General features: G+C 56.9%; 3 protein-coding genes across 3 annotated transcripts in view; 2 read left to right on the top strand and 1 right to left on the bottom strand.

The window, feature by feature from the left end:
- The window catches only part of TACC1 (transforming acidic coiled-coil containing protein 1), a gene marked incomplete at both ends in the record, with an annotated part of 19,153 nt that extends 16,470 nt beyond the window's left edge, over nucleotides 1-2,683 (top strand). The window contains 3 exon segments of the mRNA XM_079547517.1: nucleotides 1,206-1,248; nucleotides 2,255-2,368; nucleotides 2,481-2,683. Coding sequence (XP_079403643.1) covers nucleotides 1,206-1,248; nucleotides 2,255-2,368; nucleotides 2,481-2,683 — 360 coding nt within the window.
- Nucleotides 2,684-8,671: 5,988 nt separating this feature from the next.
- Nucleotides 8,672-14,880, top strand: PLEKHA2 (pleckstrin homology domain containing A2; the record flags this gene model as incomplete). The annotated part of the gene is made up of 11 exons (XM_079547373.1): nucleotides 8,672-8,812; nucleotides 9,397-9,453; nucleotides 10,142-10,190; nucleotides 10,276-10,373; nucleotides 11,541-11,690; nucleotides 12,960-13,106; nucleotides 13,226-13,294; nucleotides 13,403-13,473; nucleotides 14,171-14,234; nucleotides 14,343-14,420; nucleotides 14,569-14,880. The coding sequence occupies 11 exons, from the start codon at nucleotides 8,672-8,674 to the stop codon at nucleotides 14,878-14,880; spliced, it is 1,236 nt and encodes a 411-aa protein (XP_079403499.1).
- Nucleotides 14,881-18,917: 4,037 nt separating this feature from the next.
- On the bottom strand, nucleotides 18,918-19,804 carry TM2D2 (TM2 domain containing 2; the record flags this gene model as incomplete). The annotated part of the gene is made up of 4 exons (XM_079547346.1): nucleotides 18,918-19,131; nucleotides 19,244-19,359; nucleotides 19,436-19,523; nucleotides 19,599-19,804. The coding sequence occupies 4 exons, from the start codon at nucleotides 19,802-19,804 to the stop codon at nucleotides 18,918-18,920; spliced, it is 624 nt and encodes a 207-aa protein (XP_079403472.1).
- Nucleotides 19,805-19,974: the final 170 nt, after the last annotated feature.

The raw sequence follows: 19,974 nt of genomic DNA, 5'->3' as shown, positions 1-19,974 counted from the left end.
AGGCCGTAGTTATCTATAACAGAAGGCGTATTTTAAGCTCACTGCTGCACCCCCCAGCGCTGCAGCACAGCTGGGGTCACCTTTCCTGCAGCAGCAGTGATGTGCTGTGATGCTGCGATGCCCCTTTCGGCAGCAGAGCGTCCGTGAGCGCGGCGTTGCTGTGTGTAGATCTTCTGTCTGCAGTGAAGTGCCAATGAGTGCCCACCCCGACTGCTCTCCGCTTCCACTGCATCCCTCCATCCTCCCCCCCTTCGTGCTGACTACTACCAGGACCGCTTTGTACACCGTACATCACTGCCATCAGCATCGATTTTGTACGTGCAGTTATTTCCCTTTTATATGTCAGGTAAATATTTGTAAGAGTTATACTCACACAAAGGAGATTATGATGATGATTACTAATATATATATTTTTTTTCTTCCATGTTTCATTGCCTGAGTAAAAATGGTGTTTATCACTCTTGAAAGGTTTCGTGCTGTTTGTAAGGCTGGTGAGGGGCTCAGGAGGATTTATCTCCTGGGAAGGGCCTGATTCTGCCTCGTGTGTGTGGATGGGGTTGGGGTTGGGGTTGGGGCTGGGGCTGGGTAAGGGTTAGAGGAGCAGAGAGCAGCCCTGGGGATGGATTTGGGGCTGGGTTATGGGTAGAGGAGCAGAGTGCAACCCTGGGGATGGATTTGGGGCTGGGTTAAGAGTAGAGGAGCAGAGTGCAGCCCTGGGGATGGATTGGGGCTGGGTTATGGGTAGAAGAGCAGAGTGCAGCCCTGGGAATGGATTGGGGCTGGGTTAAGAGTAGAGGAGCAGAGTGCAGCCCTGGGGATGGATTGGGGCTGGGTTATGGGTAGAAGAGCAGAGTGCAGCCCTGGGAATGGATTGGGGCTGGGTTATGGGTAGAAGAGCAGAGTGCAGCCCTGGGAATGGATTGGGGCTGGGTTATGGGTAGAAGAGCAGAGTACAGCCCTGGGGATGGACTGGGGCTGTGCTGTGCCCATTGCCGTGCCCACTGTCGTGCCCATCGCTGCCCCAGGGCAGCCCCTGCCCTTGGAGCTGCGTCCCCTCCCAGCTCAGGTGGCATTAGGATGGGCTGTTAAGTGCGTTATCCTCAGCCCATAGATCCAATCGCCCAAGCAGATTACCGTTAAGACCTCGGGACAAAAGAAAGGCTATGTGCCCCGAGCGCGCACTGCTGACAATGTTGCCCCTGAAGACCCTCCTGGCTCTGACCATCGTCACCTCCCTGGCGCGGGATGGTAAGTGACTGCGGCTGCCGTCCCTGCAGGAGAGTGTGAGGAGGGGAGGAACAGTCCCTGCCCCGGTGCAGGACCGAGGAGCAACCAGCGCTGCTCCCCGCCTGCCGGCAATGGGTGCGCGATGCCAGCAGGCTGAAGGGCGGGGGGAAGCCGGGGATGCACTCAGCTCGCTCTGATGTTGGGATCTTCGCACCGAGGGGGTGATGAAATAAACGCAGCCGCCGTTGTAGAGCAGGGAAGTGAGAGGCGTGCGGGTCCGTTCTCTTCACACGTGGGGTTGTTTGTTTTTTTCCTGTCCACGAAAGGAGGCAGCAATTCGTGCTCCGCGCTGCACAACGCGCTGAGCGGGCGCTGCGTGCCGCGAGATGGCTCTGCTCGTCCAGCAAAACGGGCGGACGTTTTCCACCCGACATAACCATTAATTCAACCATAGCTGTAAAAACCAAGCGGTCCTCCTGATGGCCCGGCTCGGGTGAGAGCGGCTCGTCGGGGCTTTTCGGAGTTGCTCTGTCCGCATGTATTCAAAGCAGCGTTGTTATTTCAGGGCTCTCACTGTCAGACAGAGACAGCGGCGCTTTCACATTTGCTCAGGCGGTTCCTGAGCTTAGTAGGATCTCCGCAGCCGCGCAGGGTCGGAGTTCCTCCACCCGCACAGAGCCCGCGTTCGTTGCGAGCTCCTCTGGGTGGCACAACTGTGACATTTCCACCCATCACCCCTTTGCCAGCGCCGTGCAGTGCCCCTGAGCTGTGCCCATGGGCGCAGTTCCGTGCAGCGCATCACGCGGGGGAAGCAGCCTGCGTGGCACAGCGTGCACTGAAACCTCTCCTGCGGTGCGGACGAACCCCGCCTCCACTCATTACAATTTAAATCGGCGCAAAAAAGAGGAAGGTTGAAGGTTTTACGCCTCTTTGAGCCGCGCCTGGGAGAGCGCTGCACCCCCGTGTTGCCGGCAGCGCGCAGCAGGCGGAGGCTCAGCGCCGCCTCACCGCTCCTCCCCTTGCGCAGGTGCAGCGCTGAGATGCCACAAATGCGTCGCATCCAACGAGAACGACTGCAACAAGCAGGGCTCGCACAGCTGCCCTCAGTACGCGGACGCCTGCTCCACCATCACTGCGCCCAGTAAGTCCGTGCCAGGGCTGCAAAGCTGCCACCACATCCTGCTGCGGTTCGGTTTTAGTGCAGGAGGGGTTGCGTGTGCTCTTAACCTTGTGCGCTCTGCCTTCCTTTGCAGACAGCATCATCAAGTCCTGCTCCTACAAGTCCTTTTGTGACCAGGCACGGCGCAGCTCCGGGGGAGCCACCCTGCACTGCTGCTTTGGTGATGACTGCAATGGGCCACGGGGCTCACGCAGCTCTGGGGCAGCCACGATGCCACAGCTGCCCTGCCTGCTGGCTGCAGGGCTGGCAGGGACGCTGCTGCTGGGTGTGCCGTGATGGGCACAGCACGGCCAGGGGGTGGCACGGCCATGGGGGTGGCACAGCATAGCAGCTCAGTGCAGTAGTGCAAGCCTTGCTCACCAGGAGCACGGCACGTAGAGTCGCTCAAATAAAGGCTGAAGCTGAAAGCCACGTTCCTTGCCACTGCTTTTCATCAAAAAACCATCAACCAGAGAGAGAATGGCCCCAGCCAAAGCTATGGTGCTTCCCGAGGCTCTGATTTGAATGTGTGCTCATCGGAGCGTGGCTGCCGTGGGAAGGCTGCGTCAGTGCAGTGCATGGCAGCCCTGGGCCCCACTCCCAGCACTCTGCCATGACCCCACACCTCAGGGCTGTGCTGGGGCCGCTCGCAATTTTGTCCTGTAGACAGACGGTGGATGTGCTGGGTGTGAAATATGGGCCGATTCTGTGCAACTGCTTGCATTGCTTGAACAGAAGAAAGCATCCCAGGTTACCCCTGGCAGCACCTGTCCCCATGCTGACCCTGGGACACGGTTGGGTGAGCCACTCTCAGGGAGATTAAAGATCTTTCTGGTGACTAATCCACGCTCTGGATGTCACCACCACCTCCAGGAGATCTCGCTTTTCCTCTTTCCACCACGCTTTCCCTTTGAACCCCTAATGATTAGGTGTGTCCAGCAAGTGCTGCAGTAAGGACCTGCCAGGTTGTGGCTATCAGGAGCTCTCCTCGTGTAGCCTGACCCCCATCTTGGGATGCTCTGATGCAGGTGAGACAGCCAGGAGCACAGAGAGGGCAGTGAGAACCCGACTACAAGAAGTGTTTGCAGGGTGAGACAGCAAAGTGCTGACTGAGAGCACTGCTGTGTGCTGGGAGTTCCCCTGAGTGAGAGCACAAGAAAAAAAGGGAACGGGTACTGAAACAAACAACAACAACAACAAAAAAAAGGGCAAGTTCAAACAGAAGAAAAGAAATAATTTGTTGTATGCAGATTCAGCCGTGGAACTCAATATTGCAGGATGTTACCGGGACGACTGGGTGAGTTTTGCAGGATAAGTGGGTTGGAAGTTATGGAGAGCAGGAATGTTGGGTCCCGTGTGGGTCAGTGCTTGCAGAGGGATGCAGTCTGGCTGCGGGGTGTCAGCAGATTTCTGGGCTGTGTGGTGATGGGACCTCCAGGCTCTGATGGCCCTGCTGCTATCAGGGGTTTCCTGTAAGGTCAGGCATTGCTCGTACCCCCAGGCAGGATGCAGCAGTGAAAATCATCAAGAGCGCTGAAGACTCTTTAAATAAAGGAAGAGCCCCAGTGTGACCAACTGCCGTGTGACTGTGCCCATAGAAAATTGAGCTGCCTCAAATCCAGGCCCTGCCTGTGATTCACAAGGTCAGCAAGAGGTGCCCATGTGCAAAAATACCCTACGGAACAGTTTAGTCCTTGTGGAGCAGGCAGGGATGGGGGGAGCTGCAGGGAGAAGTGCCGTCCCCCATCCCATGAAGTTGAAATGGAAAAGGGCCATCTGGGTGTTCCAGGCTGTAACCACGGCCCTGCTGGCAGCAGATGTGCAGGGAGGTCACAGTTCTTTGCTCCTGATGTAATGAGTGATGCGTTCAGGGCTGCAGCTCCCAGCAGGGCGGGTGGCCGGGCTTTAGCATGGGAGAAGCCCCAGGTAGCAGCAGGGAGGGGGAGTTGTGTGATGCACGTGGCTTTGGAGATAAGGGTGGGAGAGCAGCCCAAGGGAAGAATTCTTGAAGAAACAGCTCCTTAAAGAACCAGGGGAGCACCACTGCCTGTGTGAGCAATGCACCCCATGCACTGCACCACGGTCAGTTTCAGCACACGGGGAGAAAGTGCTCTGGGACCAAATGCAGCTCTGGTCAGAGAAAGCGAGGCTTCCTGCATGCAATCTGTCTGCAGCTGGAGCCCTGCTGTCCTGAGCACGCAGCAGGTTGCAGCTCTCCTGAACCGTGCATTGCAGGAGCTGGAACTCGAGCCGAGCAGCTCATCTCTGCCCAAGGCTGTGCTTAAAGCCCAGCACCTCTGGGCTCTGTGCTGCAGCCATGGGTTCCGGGCAGCACTGCGTTGTGATGCTGTGGTTTAACCCTCTCCTGAGGCAGACACACAGAAATGAACACACACAGTTTCAGTAACAGCATTTGGGCAATCTTCTGTAACATGGCAAGGGGGGGGGGGGGGGAACCCTTTGTTCTAAAAGTGACCTTGGACATAGGAAGTGCTTGGGGTGAGGCAATGTGTTGACTTAACAACACTTCACAAAACAATCGTAGAAGTACACGGGGAGGTGGGATTTTAATGCCTAGCACTGCATCCTCAGACTAATCTTGCCTTAAAATGTGTGAAGACAACCCCTCCCCCAGATGCACCAGCAGTGAGGTGCACGGAGCTGCAGGCTGGGGCTGCGTGCTGCCCAGAACAAGGCTGGCTGTGCCCTACGGGGCTCTGCAGACCCTCCCTGGGGGTGCTTTGTGTTAACTCCCGATCCTGGTGCCCCCCTTTCAGCTGTGCTGAGGCTCTCCCTGCTATGTGCACAAAGCAGAATCTGGGGGCACCTCCAGACTGCTGAGAAAACGTGTGAGCAGACCCGAACGTGCCTCGCTGGGCTGACAGGACCCGGATCTAAAGAGAAACAGCGAGCAGCCTGGACCCGATGCACAAGTTTGGGAAATTCACCACCTGAGATGCTTTCCTCCATTCTCGCATTTGCTCACGGCAGCAGCGTTTTCCTTTCTGCACCGTAAGAAAGGTTCGGTAAAGCAGTGACGGTGCGCCGGGTGATTTGGGGCTGACTGTGGGACAGGACCCCGCCGTGCACCTGCCGTCTTCTCTCTCACCGAACCCATTCGCTCCTTTGTGCAGCGGCCGGGGCAGCTCCCGGAGAGCCCGGGGGAGGGGGGTGGAGGACGGAGGCGGCTGAGTTTCGGGCGCTCGGAGCCGCGTTCCCACGCGGAGCCCCGGATCCGACCCCCGAGATCGCCGCAGGTCTGGAGGAGCGGCCACCTCCCGGCGCACCCACTCACATCCCCGGACACCCGCGGCCCCGCACTCACATCCGGGGCCGGCTTTACTAATGGGAGACGTAATTAACCCGGAAAAAAAGCGACGGCTGAGCCGCGGGCACACCCCCTCCGCGCCCAGCCCTCCTCCGCGGCTCCGTTCGGCGTGCGCGCAGCCCCAAGCCCGGCCATGCGCGGGGCCGACAGCACAGCGGCGGTGCGGGGTGAGTGCGGGGCTGCGGGGTCACGCTTCGTCCGCCGAGCTTCACCCCACGCGCGGATGGAGGAGGAGGGGGGAGTCCCAGTCCTTTCGCTTCCCCCGAGCCCTCGGTGCTGCGCTCTCGGCTCTGCGCGCAGTGGAGCCGCCTCCGCTGTTCGCCCCGTCGGTCCTTGAGTGGGGAAGGGGCTGAAATCTCCTCGCAGCGGTTGGGAGCATCGGACAGGAGAGCCATGCAGGGCTTTGCGGTGGTGGTGCACGTCAGTGCTTGCAGCGAGGGGTGGTGCGCGGTGGGCTGGAGGCAGAGCGGGGTTTGGGGCGCTCGGGATGCGGGGCAGCGCTGGGCAGAGCTGGGAGCAAAAGCGCAGCGAGGATTTGCGCTCCGCGGCTGTTGGAAGTGCGTTCTTCCGACAGAGTTTTTCGGTATGGTGATGAAGTGTATTTTCTTTGCTTCGTGTCTGCGTGTCCTCGTACTCCAGCCGGTTAATTACTTCATTAAGGCACATGCTTGCGCCTAGCAGGAGTTGCTGGGCTCTTCCTGCACCGTCTCTGCGATGTGTCAGCTGCCAGAGAGGTGTTGGTAGGGCGAGAGCTCTGCTTCAGGTAGGAGGAAGTAACGCTGTCACCGCTGCGGGCGCCGCGTGGGGCCCTTGTGACATTCAGCGTCCCGTGTCTCGGATGGCACCGGGACACCAAAGACGGGACGGGAGCGAAATGGGGACGCCGTGACTGCAGATGCGATGGGCTGCAACGCAGGGAAGGGCGCCGGGGGTCTGCGTGCAGCCAACGCTGCCACGGTGCAGAGTGCGGGGCTGCTGGGGGTCCCTGCAGCGCAGTGATCGTGGCTGCTCACCGAGCACCGGGAGCAGAAGAGGAGGGGGTGCAGCAAAGTGCTGCTATCATGGGATGCTTCCTGCAAAGTCTGGTGCTGCAGCTGCATGTGAGGTCCTGGAGCCATCGGGAAGCACACGGGGGGGGGTTGCACATCCCCAGGGATGCTGATTTTCTGTGTGGTCCTTCATGTGTTCAGTCCCTCTTATTCTCCACCTTCCAGATTTAGTCTTGCGGCCTTCCTATAGCAAACGTGTGCAAATATTTACGGCTCTGGATTTACAGAGTGCTGTGTAAATAGTAAACGTTTAGTGCAAAATGAACCTCTTCCTGAACAGCAGGACCAAATGCCCGCAGGCTGACAGAGCCGGAGCTGCTGCTTTCATCATTTTCCTATGTAAAAGTGAAATTGGGGTGGCTGTGAGCAGGCGGTGATGGTGGTGTGCTGAGAGCTGGGAGCAGCGGGGCTCCCAAAGAGGGTGGGGAAGGGTGGGGACGGCTCCTGCCCTCAAAGAGGGAATCCAGCGCTGTCCCGAAGGCAGTTTGGAGAGATCGTTATCTCCTCTCCTCGATGGGTTTTGCATATCCAGGTGCAACGCGAGGTCAGCTCGTAGAAGAGCTGAGCTGTTTGCATGCTCTGTTAATGAGGGATGGCAAAAGGGATTGGTGAGGAGCTGCAGCGTGTGTCCTGGGGGAAGGGGGGGGAGGAACTGGGTAATAATCCCCAAACCGACCCCAAAAGCCACAGGAGTGCTGTGCCGTGGCCCAGTCCCTTCCAATGTTGTAGGAATCGGGTTTTTGCTCGCTGCAGGAGGTGATTCAGGAAGCTCTGTCTGATCGTTTGGGTGCCGCTGAAGTCACTTGGGAATCTGTTTCATGTGCAGTCCCTGACCCCACAAAAATAAACCCACACACACACACAAAAAAAAAAGGCAGTGAAATGTGAAGCACCCACACGTCCTTTGTGTCGGGGCAGATGTGGTGTTTTGAAGCAGCCCTCCCCACTGAAGCAGCACCGTTTCCCCCAGCAGAGCTGTGATACCTATCTCCTGTGCGCTGACGTGGGGCTCTGAGGTCTGGGGGACAGGTTGTCACCTTTACTCCTACCTCTGCCTCCACAGCTGCACCGCAGCTCTTGCACAACGCTTGCCACTCCACTGCAGCTATTGGGCTCAAAAATAGTATTTCCTCCTTTTCTGCATGAGATATTTTGTTTGTGTGGGTTCCTTCTGGCACCTGCACGAGTCACCTTCCTTTCTGCTGTCCAGACCGCACCAACCCCAGCCTGCATCATCCATCACCACGACTTCTACTTCTGTCTCTCAACCACGGGGCTCTGCTGGACTGAGAGCTGCCCACGTCTCCTGCCTGGCACTGGAGCTCTGCTCTGCTCCGTGGGGATGTTGGTGCTCACAGCACCGCTGGGCTCTGCCCATAGCTGTCCCTGCTGACTCTGCATCGCACGGCTCGCGCTTCCTGCCGGAGCTGCACATTGTTGGGCATTTCCTGGGAGTGTGCTCAAGCTCTGCGTAGCACGCAGTGCTGCTTTTGGTCAGCGATCCCCAGGGGCCTCGCACTGCTCATTCCAGCCCCTTGCAGCTGCTCTGTTGTCCTATGGGGCAGCGCTGGGCCGTGGGGCTGTCACTCAGCACGGTTCATCCCTGCTGGCTGCAGGGCCGGAGTTCTTGGAGCGATGCAGATGGGCTGGAAGCTTGACTTTGGTGATGCAGTCACCCTGCGCTCCTTTCTCATCGCAGAAGCATGCTGGATGACTTCTGTGTTCGCCTGGCAGCTTCCCCACAGCACGAATGTGCAGAGGGAGCAGTTTCATTCTGTTCTCACTGCTTTGAGCCGCGTGCTGTGGAGACCTGGGAGAGGCAGCAGAAGTTGGGGCTGCATTCAGCAGCACGGCGCTCACCGTTGCCACCGATCCTTCCTTGCAGGGTGATGCCAGAAGGAGCCCGGCATGCCGTACTTGGACCGACAGAACCGTATCTGTGGGTTCCTGGACATTGAGGAAAATGAGACCTGTGGCAAATTCCTGCGGCGTTACTTCATCCTGGACACGCAGGCCAACTGCCTGCTGTGGTACATGGACAACCCGCAGGTAGGGCTCAGGGTTGATCCCACCCAGGTCCCCCCGAGGCTGAGCTGTTCCCTGTGCTGTGGGACAGCCAGGTCCTGGGGACAGCATGGTGTCACGTTTGTGCCCATTCCACTGTGGTTTAATGGGTGGGAATGCTTTTTGCACAAAGCACGTGGGTAGGGTTTTTCCCCCGTCTATTGCTTTCCAAGCTTGGGGTTGAATTTTCCACTGCTGCAGCCCCTTCGAAGCCTGGTGAGGTCTGTGGGGACGCGTTAGGCTTTGCCTGCTTGGGGCAAAGCCACGTAGTGGTGCTGAGCACGGCCACATCTGGAAGCAATTCATCCACTCCAAGTAGCCCTGGTTCCTCCGCTGGGCTTTCCAAGGAAGCAGCAGCACAGTGGGATTGTACCTATTAGCAGCCCGGTCACCAACAATCCTGAACTCTGCATCTTTTTGCAGTTGCATCCAAAGCAAATAAAGCAGAGTTCCCATTTGCATGAGTTTGGCTGCACCCTGAGCCCCACAGCATCACCTGACCCAGCGATGCTGACCCTGGGTCTCCTCTGCCTTCTGCTCTCACCTCCCTTCTGTTGTGTGCTTTGCAGAACCTGGCGATGGGAGCGGGCGCCGTCGGCTCTTTGCAGCTCACCTACATCTCCAAGGTAAGGCCTGGAGAGAGGACAGTTGCTCTGTGCCGTGCTATCCTGACCTGCTGCCCTCCCCAGGCATCCATTCTCCCAGGGAAGGGCAGAAAAGGTGCATCAAGCAACAGCCAGCTGGGTCTGCATGGTGTGAGCGTGCTGTGAGCTGGGGCAGCAGAGCAGGGAAGGAACGGAGCAGATCCCTCCATTCTGCTGAGTTATGATTTATAAATTAAGCACAGATGAAGCAATGCTGTGGGGCTGAGCCTTTCCCCACGTCGGAAGGAGCCGCGTTTGTAAATTATAGACGTCGTAGTCTGAGTGGAAATTGCTGTAAGACAACGTTTGGTCACAAACTGCGGGGCTGCGTTGTGCCGGGGGGCTCTGAGTCCCAACTCTGCGTGTGCCAAAAAATGGGGCTTTGCTGGAGAAAACATACGTGAAGCATTACGGACTGGCTGGGAAGGAGGAAGTCTGTCAGAATAATACCCCGTGAGTGCTGTGCTTGGAGCCCTGGGGGATGTGATTCTTATATAAATGATTCCTCCACTTTCAGGGAGAAACCACTGTTATTTTCCTCCAATTTCTTTAATCGCTGACAAGAGTGACTGCGTTAGTCCAGTAGAAACCTGAACGTTCAGGGCTTTGAAAGCTTCCCAGCGTGTCGACAGCGTTGGTGCTGATCCTTTCCCTTTAATTTGCTCTGCAGGTCAGCATTGCCACCCCGAAACAGAAACCCAAAACTCCGTTCTGCTTTGGTGAGTGGGGGGATGCAGGAGCTGTGGTTGGGGTGCCTCACTACACACAGAGGGGATTCCTGACTGTCAACCCTTTCCCTGGCAGTGATCAACGCTCTGTCCCAGCGCTATTTCCTGCAAGCCAGTGACCAGAAGGACCTGCAGGACTGGGTGGAGGCTCTCAACCGTGCCAGCAAGATCACGGTGGGTCACAGGGCTCCTTTCTCGTGCTTCTGTGCTGTGCTGAGTTCCCATCCTTCCTGAAACGCTGTGCATTGTGCTTTTGGAGGGCCGTGCAGGGCAGGCTGTACCCAGATTTCAGAGCTTTGCCCACAGCCTCCTTTCATTTTCTGCACTGTTCATGCAGCCGTGAAGTGATGGGCGCTGACCCAGCAGCCGCTGGTGTCTGCAGCCCGGCGCTGCGGGCGATGAGGGATGGATGTGAAGCACAAAGCACCATCTGTGCTCTGTGTGCAGCGCTCCATCTGCGTGCTGGGAGCATTTGGGTGCTGTGTACCCGGGACACCCCCTGTGTCTTTCCAGCCCAATGCAGGCTTGTGCTGGCACAGGAGCAGGGGTGGCAGTTTGGGTGCTGCTCCCGGTGCCAGGCTCAGCTTCCTCTTCTGTCAGAGACTTCTGCTCTGTGTGCACCACTCGGTTCCTGTGTTTCTGCACTGCGCACGCATGCGGTGCAGAGCACGCAGCTCATGATGGTTGCTGTGATGGTGACAGAGGCAGCTGGGTGCTGCTCTGCTCTGTTCAGCACGAGGAGCTCATTCCTGCTGCACCGTTGCACTGTGCCATGCGATGGAGGCTGACAGGAGCTGCAGCTGCTGCCTGCTGCCTGCATGCAATGTCTCCATGCGTGCGTTGTGAAACTGCTTCCTGCAGCTCCCCAGCACCGCTGTGCAGAGCTGAGCAGGGGCTGGGGGCAGGCAGGCGCTGGGCACGGGGCTGCTTGCAGTGCAGGTGCAGCTGGACATTGCTGGTGCTCAGTGCGTGGCACTGGGTGTGCAGAAGCACCCACCCATCTCCTACGTCCCCGCAGACATGCTGAAGCCCGGCCTCATTAGGCAGATGAGCGCACATCATTAAGCCTTGGCTGGAAGTAGAGCGGGGACAATTAAAGGAGCGATTGTCCCACAAACGCACCGGGGCTGCAGAGGCGATGCAGACTCCTGTGGGGTGATGCTGAATTATTCAGCACCTCTTCATGTCTGTGCCTCCTGTGAAGCGCTGGGGTGGGGGGCCGCACCCTCCCTAATTGGGCTGTCGGCCCCATTGATGTTTTTTAAAGGGCCACGGCTGCGTTTTGGCTGGGAACACCAATGTGGAGGTGCCCACGGATCATTCCCTTTCCTCCCCTTGCAGGTCCCAAAGGGTGGTGCTGCTGCACCCCCCACCACTGAGGTCACGAAGCCCCCTGCAGTGCTGCAGGCGCAGGACAGGAAGCCCCCGGTGGCTTACAAGACTGAAATCATCGGTGGGGTGGTGGTGCACACCCCCATCTCCATCAGCCAGGTGAGCTGTGGGCACTGCTGCACTGGTGTCCCGTGGTGGTGTCCCTAAGGATGGAATCGTGGTGATGTGTCCAGCTCGTTTCTGCCTGGGAAGGTGTGGGAAGAAGAGAAGCAGCCCAGGATTGCTTGGTGTGTGCCTGCCCTGGCACAGCACGAGGCTTTGGGGGAGGCTGTTCCTGGCCGTGCTGCTGGAGGCTGCTTTGCACTTTTGGTTCTGGAAAGCAGCGCTGTGCCTGCAATGCCTTCCCACTCAGAGTGTATAAATAGCTGCTCTCAGCACCTCGAGCATCTCTGCTGTGTCTCACGCTGAGGAGTGATGAGACGTGGGGGTGTGAGGAGGAGGGCACTCTCTGCTCCCTGCCCATCCTGTGGCACTGCCGCCTTCCAGACCTCAACTGCTCGTGTCGGGGACTGGCAGCCAATCTTCCCACCGAGATGTGGGGATGGGTCCTGTCCTTGAGCCCCATCCTCAGCTCTTTCCTGGCATTTTTTATTTTTTTGCAGAGGAGTTGTTTTTGGAGGCAGTGCATCAGCTGCTAGGCTATTTTCTGTGCACGCTGTCTAGCCCAGGGGGAGATGGCTGCTGCTCCCACTGCCATTTCCTGGGCATGCTCACCATTTCTTGGAGCTGTCCCTGCGCAGTTCAGGGACTGCATTGGGGAGCCCTGCATTGGGGAACCCTCAGCACACAGCAGCATCACCCACTCAGCTCCTGGGGCGGCGCTGCAGATGTACCCAAGGTGCAGAAGGAGGTGGTTTGGTGTACAGGGAAGTGGTTTGGAGCACGAGGAGCTGCTCAATGGGGGTTTGCACAGATCCAACAAGGGCTCTGTGCTGCCTGCTGCAGCTTGAGGTGGCTGAACTGCTGCTGGTCCCTGACCTGGGAAAACCAAAGCACCATCTTGAAGGTGCTGGAAGGAGCAGCGTGAGCACAGGGCGGTTGCTGGTTTAACCACACGGTGCCATATAAGGGTGGTGCGGGTGTGAGCCAGCAGTGGCTGCTATGGCAATGTGCAAACCTCAGACTGAGAACGGGAGGAAGGGGCTGGAGGGAGCTGAGCACGGATGTTTGAGCTCAGCTACAATCTGTGCTGGGTGGGGACGCTGTGATGCTCCTACCTGGGCTACAGGCATTTGGTTTCCAGCAGGGGAATAGCAGCTCAGCCATAAGAACGTGCAGTGGGACTGGAAGGTCAATGAGTCTTTTTGCTGTGCCCAGGACACGCTCTGGCTTGCTCTCCTCCCAGTAACTGTGTGCTCCCATTTGCAGAATGGTGGGGATGGAGCAGAGGGCAGCGACCCGACTGCACACCCACTGCTGCGCCGCTCGCAGAGTTACATCCCTGCCTCTGCCAGCAAGCCTCCTGCTGGGCCACCGGCCATCAAGAGCGGCTTCTGCGTGAAGCAGGGCAATGTGGTGAGTGCTGGATGGGTGCAGGCTGCTCCCTCAGGCTGGGGATGCTCCGGGTGCCTCCAGGGCATCTCTGGTGTGGGAAGTGTGGAGCCCAACGCCGAGCGGTCCCCTCTGTTTTCCAGAGGAAGAGCTGGAAGCGCCGCTACTTTGTCCTCGATGAGTTTTCCATCAGTTACTACAAATGTGAGCAGGTGAGCAGCTCCTGCCCCGCCTGCAGCTGGCCATGCTGGAGCTGAGCACTGGGACCTCTGTGTCCCAATGGAGCGGTGATCCCCAGCACAGCCCCTCTCATCCCACAGGACAAGGAGCCGCTGCGTTCCATCCTGCTGAAGGACATCTGCAAGACCCACGAGTGCCTGGTCAAATCTGGGTAAGGCTTCCGTGGAGGAGGAGAGTGGGGGTTTGGCTGCCACTCCTACCCCAAATCCCCTTCAAATCTTGAATTTCCCCTATGGGAACACACCAGCTGCTCCATGGGGGCTGCGTGGCTCCCAGCTCCTCCAGTTCTCCCCATGTCCCAGGTGTCGCTTCTTGCTTTCTCCAGACACCCTGCAGACACCTCAGTTGTGTTTTGCTTTGAAGAAACCCGTGTTCCATCAGTCCCCAGGTGCAGGCGAGGGTGCTGGGACGCAGGATATTGCAGCTGCTCTCCGCCCCGCTGATAGCCATCTGTGTGCTGGGTGTGCTCACACGGTGCTTATCTCCCAATGGAGGAGCACAAAGTGCTGCTCAGTGCGTGGCACTGTGTGACAGCAGCACAGAGGTGTTCCTGAGGCAGCTGGGAGCCACGCACAGGCGTATTCCCTGCGCCATCACAGGTGGCTGCATAGAATCTTGGGAACCATTTGTTTGGTGGATGCTGATAAGATCGACCTGGAAGAGTTGCAGTGAGAAATGAACTCAGAGAACAAACCTCGTTAGCTTGTTACAAATAGAATATATTAACGTAGATTCATCTGATGGGACCCTCACCCTGAATGTGTCCCCGTATTCTCCAGTTAAAGGAATGTACATGGACTTTTGCTACCCAGTGTGGCATCACCAGTGCCCCTTTCTCACTGTTTCAGTGACCTCCTGATGCGGGACAACCTTTTTGAGATCATCACGAGTTCCAGGACCTTCTACATCCAGGTATGGAGGGGGGTGGTGGTGGGCACAGGGCTCTGCTGGAGCAGTTCCCAGTGGAGCTCCTGCAATGGGGCAGGGTGAGCTCTGGGCATCGTTCCTCCTATCCCACAGGCAGACAGCCCTGAGGACATGCACAGCTGGATCCGGGCCATTGCAGGGGCAGTGCAGGCCCTGAAGACCCGCCCGAGGGTAGGTGAAACCCATCTGTATCCTATTTGGCATCTAGCAATGATTCTGCTGACTTACAAGCTGCAAAGCACGTGCAGGGCTGTGATCCCAGAGCTCTGCATGTGGCTCCGGAAGCACAGAGAAACCAACCAACATTTTCTCCGTGCAGGAGATCTCCTTCATGCGCTCTTGCTCCATGACCAAACCCGGGGGCAGCTCGGTGCCGTCGCATCCACAGGAGAGGAGAACACCTTGCAAGACCCCAGCCACCGCCTGGCAGCCCTGGACGCCGGTGCCACAGGACAGGAGGCAGCCCGAGGTGCCCAGCCGGGATGCGGTGTTTGTGCCGGCGCTGACGGAGCGCGATGGAGCTCCTGTGCCGGGTCAGCGCCTGCGGCATCGCTCGGAACCGCAGCACCACAAGGAGAAGTCGTTCCTCTTCGACCTGGATGATGACAGCATCCGGACCTCTGATGTCTGACATTGCCTCTGCCCCACGGCGTGCCCCCTGCATGGCTGTGCGGCATCATTTCTCCCCCAGCACCGAAATATGGAAGACAGTGCAGGAGGCACGAGGGGGGTGAGGCGGCCTTTCCTCTCTTTGGAACAACGTTCGTCTCCCTTCTGTGCCGCTCAGTCTTCCCCAGCACAGCTGTGCCTGGAGCAGGAGCTGCGCTGCAGCCTGCAGTGTGGATGATGTTTCTTGGAGATCGGCTCCATGCACTGCTTGACTGATGGGATACCAGCACACCCAGTGGCATCTAACTGCCTCCTTTTGTATCTGTGGCCATTGTTACATCCCAGTGAGGTGTGCTGCTCCTGGGGGACATCGGTGACTGGGGCTTTGGTATCCTCAGGTTGTTCTGGGGTTTGTTAGGCACCAAAAAGACACAAAGCTGTGCACAAAGCAACAAAAGCTGAGCGTGTAGATGAACCCCGGGAGACTCGTCCAACCGCCCTGCGCTGACTCAGAATGAAAATGAGAAGAACCTTTCTTAGCAGTGTGAGCCGGTCATTTCCATAAGCAAATATCCTCCTGTGGGAGGTGTGACACATAGCACATGGAAAATGCAAGTTCTTCCCATTGGAGTGATTGTTTGATGCCTTTAGCCCAACAGCACATTGTAGGATGCCATGTGTGCTGCAAGCAGGGCTTGGTGCTGTGTGCACTCAGAGCTGCACGCAGTGCTGGAGCTGAGCTGCCCAAACCTGCATTGCAGCTGAAGGATCAGGGCTGCAGGTGTGGGGCTGCGCTGCAAGCCCAGCAGTGCTGGAGTGCTCTGCAGTTAGCAAGGTGTCCCTTTGCTTTGTATAGTTATTTTCTTTGCTTTTGGTTATTACGCGTTCTCTGCTCTGCAAAATCAGCCCCAGTGTGGCAGGGTGCTGTCAGATGGCATTACTTTGCTTTCCCATTGTGTCTGTTGTGACCCGTGGAGAAGCAGCTGCAGATACACTTTATACAGTGAGGGAAGGTGAATGGGATCCCCCAGACCCAAGGGGGCAAGAGCAGCTTTGTGCAGGAGTGCTGGAGAACACTGAAATGATGAAAACGAGTGGGAAAACAATGCAAATGGTACTGGGAGAATGTTAATATTTGTTATTTAATTGTAGAAACCTCAGTTAGGCTGTTCCTTTTTGCTTTTTTCCTTTGTTTTTGCCTTCGGCTGACCTCTGCTTGCTGGTTTGGTGCTCTGTTCCCTGGAGGTTTTGTGCTGTTGCTCACACTCGCAGCACTGGGTGATGTCGGCGCTCTGACCTCATTTTGGGAACCCATTAAATGATGGTTCCTTTGTGCAAGGCTTCAAACACAGCACCAAGCCGTGTTGCTTAGCAATTGCAAAGTTTCCTCAGGCCTGGGATGGTGGAGCAGAAGCTAGTTGCACAATTAAGGTTAATTATCCAGGAAGGTAACTACCTGTGGCTGCAGCGCTGTCGCAACGCTCTCTCTTCTCCCATTCCCACCCTCCTCATCTCTGGGATAGAATGAAGCATTGGTGGGAGATATGTGCAGGCTCCGGGGGTTTTGTATGGGATGTGATGTGAGAGTTTGCTCTTTGATATGAAAATGCCCAAATGGTTCCCAGCCGTGCTCCAAGTGCTCTTAGGGCCGGGGGTCCCTCAGCCTGCGGACGGGTTTTGGCTGCAGATGGAACTCTCTTTTGCCTCTTTGTAAATAAAGAAGGAAACCCCAGGTGCTTTTCCAGGCTCTCTGTTGGTGCTGTGCTTGGTAAGAGGTGAAGTGAAGGCATTTGGGGGGCAGTTTGTTGGCACGCAACGGGTGCACGCACCTGATGCCTTCTCCCGATGAGCCGTTTGCTGCCTTTGCTTTCAGAGCGCTGCAAAGGGAGCCCTGCGGGCAACCCCTCCTTCCACCCCCGATCCCCCGCGCTTCGGAGGCGTGCGGGGTTTCATTTTGGAGGTACAAAGAGCTCGGCGGGACGTGGGCTGCGTACAGACAGATGCTATCGGTGAAGCGCCAGACCAAGTGCCAGACGGCGCCCCGGGGCTGTGGGACCGCAGAGCGCTGCGCTCGGGGTCAGCGGGATCCAGGGGGTGAGCGCTGCTCCTCAGCTCCCCGGTCGGGGCTGTGAGAGCCGAGCTGTAATCAGCAGCCGCTGCCCCGTAGGCGTCTCTGCTCTTTGCATGCGGCCGCGCACCGGGAAGGCAGCAGCCAGGAAGTCAGTTCACTCCTTTCATTTACAGTGCCAGACGTCCTACAAGGAGAGAACTCCTCCACCCAGATTTGCTTTGAAATGTTTTCCATTAGCCTCGCTCGCAACGGGAGTTAAAAGCAGGGAAGTTCACTTTATGTGAGGATAAAGTCAGACCCCACGCTCGTGTCATCTGACTTCTCATGCAATACAACTCTGTGGCAGCTAACGAATGTAAATTTCTGTATCTGTTTGTTATTAAGTGAAGATAATAACTGAGCATTTTTTTTTTTCCCAAGCGCTCAGAAGCCCTTTTAATTTCAGAGCAATTAAAAAAAATAAGAGTAACTATCACATATTATGATTGAAATCCCAGAGAGAGAATTTTATGTGGGAAACTGCAAAGAAGTTCAGATCAGAAGGGCCGGATCCCTGCAGCCAGGGAAGCTCCAATGAATTCTGCCTTGCTGAGGGCACAACGAAGGGTATCAGCAATGCCCCGGGTCCCCCTCACTGCAGTTAATGACAGCCTCACTGATGGAAGGAATGTGAGCTCCTGCTGTGAGCTGGCAGCTGCCGGGCTGAGAACACAGGGAGATGTTAATGATGATGGGCTTTTACACACAGGATTATTATTATTTTTTCTTTCTGGCTCACAAATTAATTTTTTTTTCCCACCGTGGGCTCCCCAGCCCTGTTGTTCCACTGGGCTGAAGAATGTGGTAGATTTATAATGAAGGCTTCCCCCCCCCCACCTCACCCCACAGCCCTGAGACCCGTTCCAAGCTGCCAAACTCAGATTACTTGTGACCTAAATGGGATATAAATCCCATTCCCCAGAGAGGAGGAGTTGTTGCAACAAACCACAAAGCAAAACTGGAACGGGTGCCATTAATTCCCTGCCAGGCTGAAACCTTTTGCAGTTCCACAGGACAGAAGCAACACCAGCAGAAGGCAGCTAAATGCAAGCAGGTGGAGGGTGCTCAGTTTGCAGAACTCCATGAGAATGGAAAGTACACATCTGCTGTGTTTTATGTCAAATCTTATTGGGCTTTTGCATATATGGATTTTTGTGTCTGGTTCTGGCTGTCTGTGTCTTGCTGTAGCTTCCCTTTCCCGTTTTTATTCAACTTGGGAAGTTCTCAAACTGCAGCTGGCAGAGCTTCCTCTTTTGTGTGTGTGTGCAGTTGCTTGAGGCCTCTGCTTGTTCCAGTACTGCATGAACTCTGTGCCATGCCTGAAGTCCTCAGGTTCTTTTATTTCCCAAACCCATTTCTCTCACAGCATGTGGCCAGTTTTTTACATCCCAAATTTACTGTGGCTTTTCCAGCCTGAAAGAGAGGAAAGTGACATTCTTCAGAAGGGTCCAGTCTCTCTGCTAGATCTTACTCAGCTTCAACGTGCAGCAAACGCGTGTGGGTATAAGCAAACAATTAGAATTTGAGCTTGTCACTTCCCCTCTATAACACTGTTAGGTTTCAGCTTTAAGCTAAACCACCACAAAAAACCACAGGCTGGAGGCCTGCGTCTCTGTCTGTAGTGTACTAACATCAAAAATAAGTGGAGTCAGCTCTTTCCAGACTTTATTAATTTGACCACTTGTGTTTGCAAAGTCTGAGTTGTCAAACTTATCACTTGAGAGGAAAAAAGCTCAGATTGTTTTAAACGAGCAAAATATATACCCAATTTTGTGTCCAACGTATGTACAGAGGAATTAACAAGAACAACTGTTCTGCAGATTAAGTTATAGCTTTGTAAATCCATATTTGTGCAAGGCAGAAGTCCTCAAGGGGAGTTTGTTCTGATGCTTTGAAGCAAGAGGAGGAGTCCATCTCCAGTGAGCTCCAGGGATCCACTCTGGTTCTGCTCAGTACACAGTGCACCAATTGCTGCCATCGCTGGGCATCAGCCCCCCAGTGATGAGGAGGATCAGATCCACAAACCACCAGATCCCGAGACCTCCCAGAGTCAGCAGCTTCCCCACAGCGGTGCCCGTGTGGCCGAGGCAGAAGCGATCCACACCAAAGCAGCCCAAGAAAAACGAGTAGAGCAAAGTAGTGATGAAGTAATGGCCGGTGTACCTGCAACGGGTGGCCGGAAGTGGGTCGGAGGGGTGGGCAGACAACCTCTGCCCGCCACCCCGGGGCTCCCTGAGCCCAGTTCCGGCTGTGGCTCACTCCAGAGAGCCCCTACCTGACGCAGGGCCGGCTGCCCCGCAGGAAGCTCCGCGGCTCGGCGCACTCGATGCCGTCCAGGGCCCGGCACTGCACTCGCGTGTGATCCACATCGCCGTGTGCCTGTCCGCCGAACTGGGCAGGGAGCGGAGGGGGGGGGCACTGAGCTCAGCCCTCAGCCGGCCCCCGCCGCCCCCGGCCCGGCCCTCACCTTTACGCAGCCGTGGCCCAGCTCCTGCTGCGCTGTCGCGTTCCCGCCGTGGTCCACGGGCTCGTCGCACTCCACGAATTCCTCGGGGCTGCGGGGGAGGAGGAAGCGATGAAGGCCGCGCCGCGGGGCCCTCTTTCCGCGCGAGGCCCGGCCCGGCGCTCACAGGTACGTGCAGAGGACGAGAGGCGCCCGCGGGTCGCTGTAGGCCCAGGTGGCGGCAGGCGGCTCTGGGCCAGGCGGCTCCGGCTCGCTGCCGTTGTGCGGGAGGCCGCGCGAGGCGCCGTGCAGCAACAGCAGGTTGCCGAGCAGCAGCACCGCCTGTCCGCACAGCAGCGCGTAGCCCAGCGGACCGCCGCGCCGCGGCGCCATGGCGGCGCCCGCTGCTAGGAAACGCCGCTCCCGCCTACCCAGCCCTTCCGTGCCCGCCGTTTCCGTCGCTCTGCCGGCAACCAATAGGAGAACTCATTCTTAGCTCGAGAGGCGGGAGATCGTCGTTAGCAACCAATCAGAGCTAAGCAGGAAAGAAGGCGAAGAAATGC

The sequence above is a fragment of the Tetrao urogallus genome, assembly GCF_951394365.1.
Source record: "Tetrao urogallus genome assembly, chromosome: 27".
NCBI classification, from domain to species: domain Eukaryota; kingdom Metazoa; phylum Chordata; class Aves; order Galliformes; family Phasianidae; genus Tetrao; species Tetrao urogallus.
Note: the sequence above shows the minus strand (reverse complement) of the source record. Positions and strands in the feature narration are given on the sequence as shown.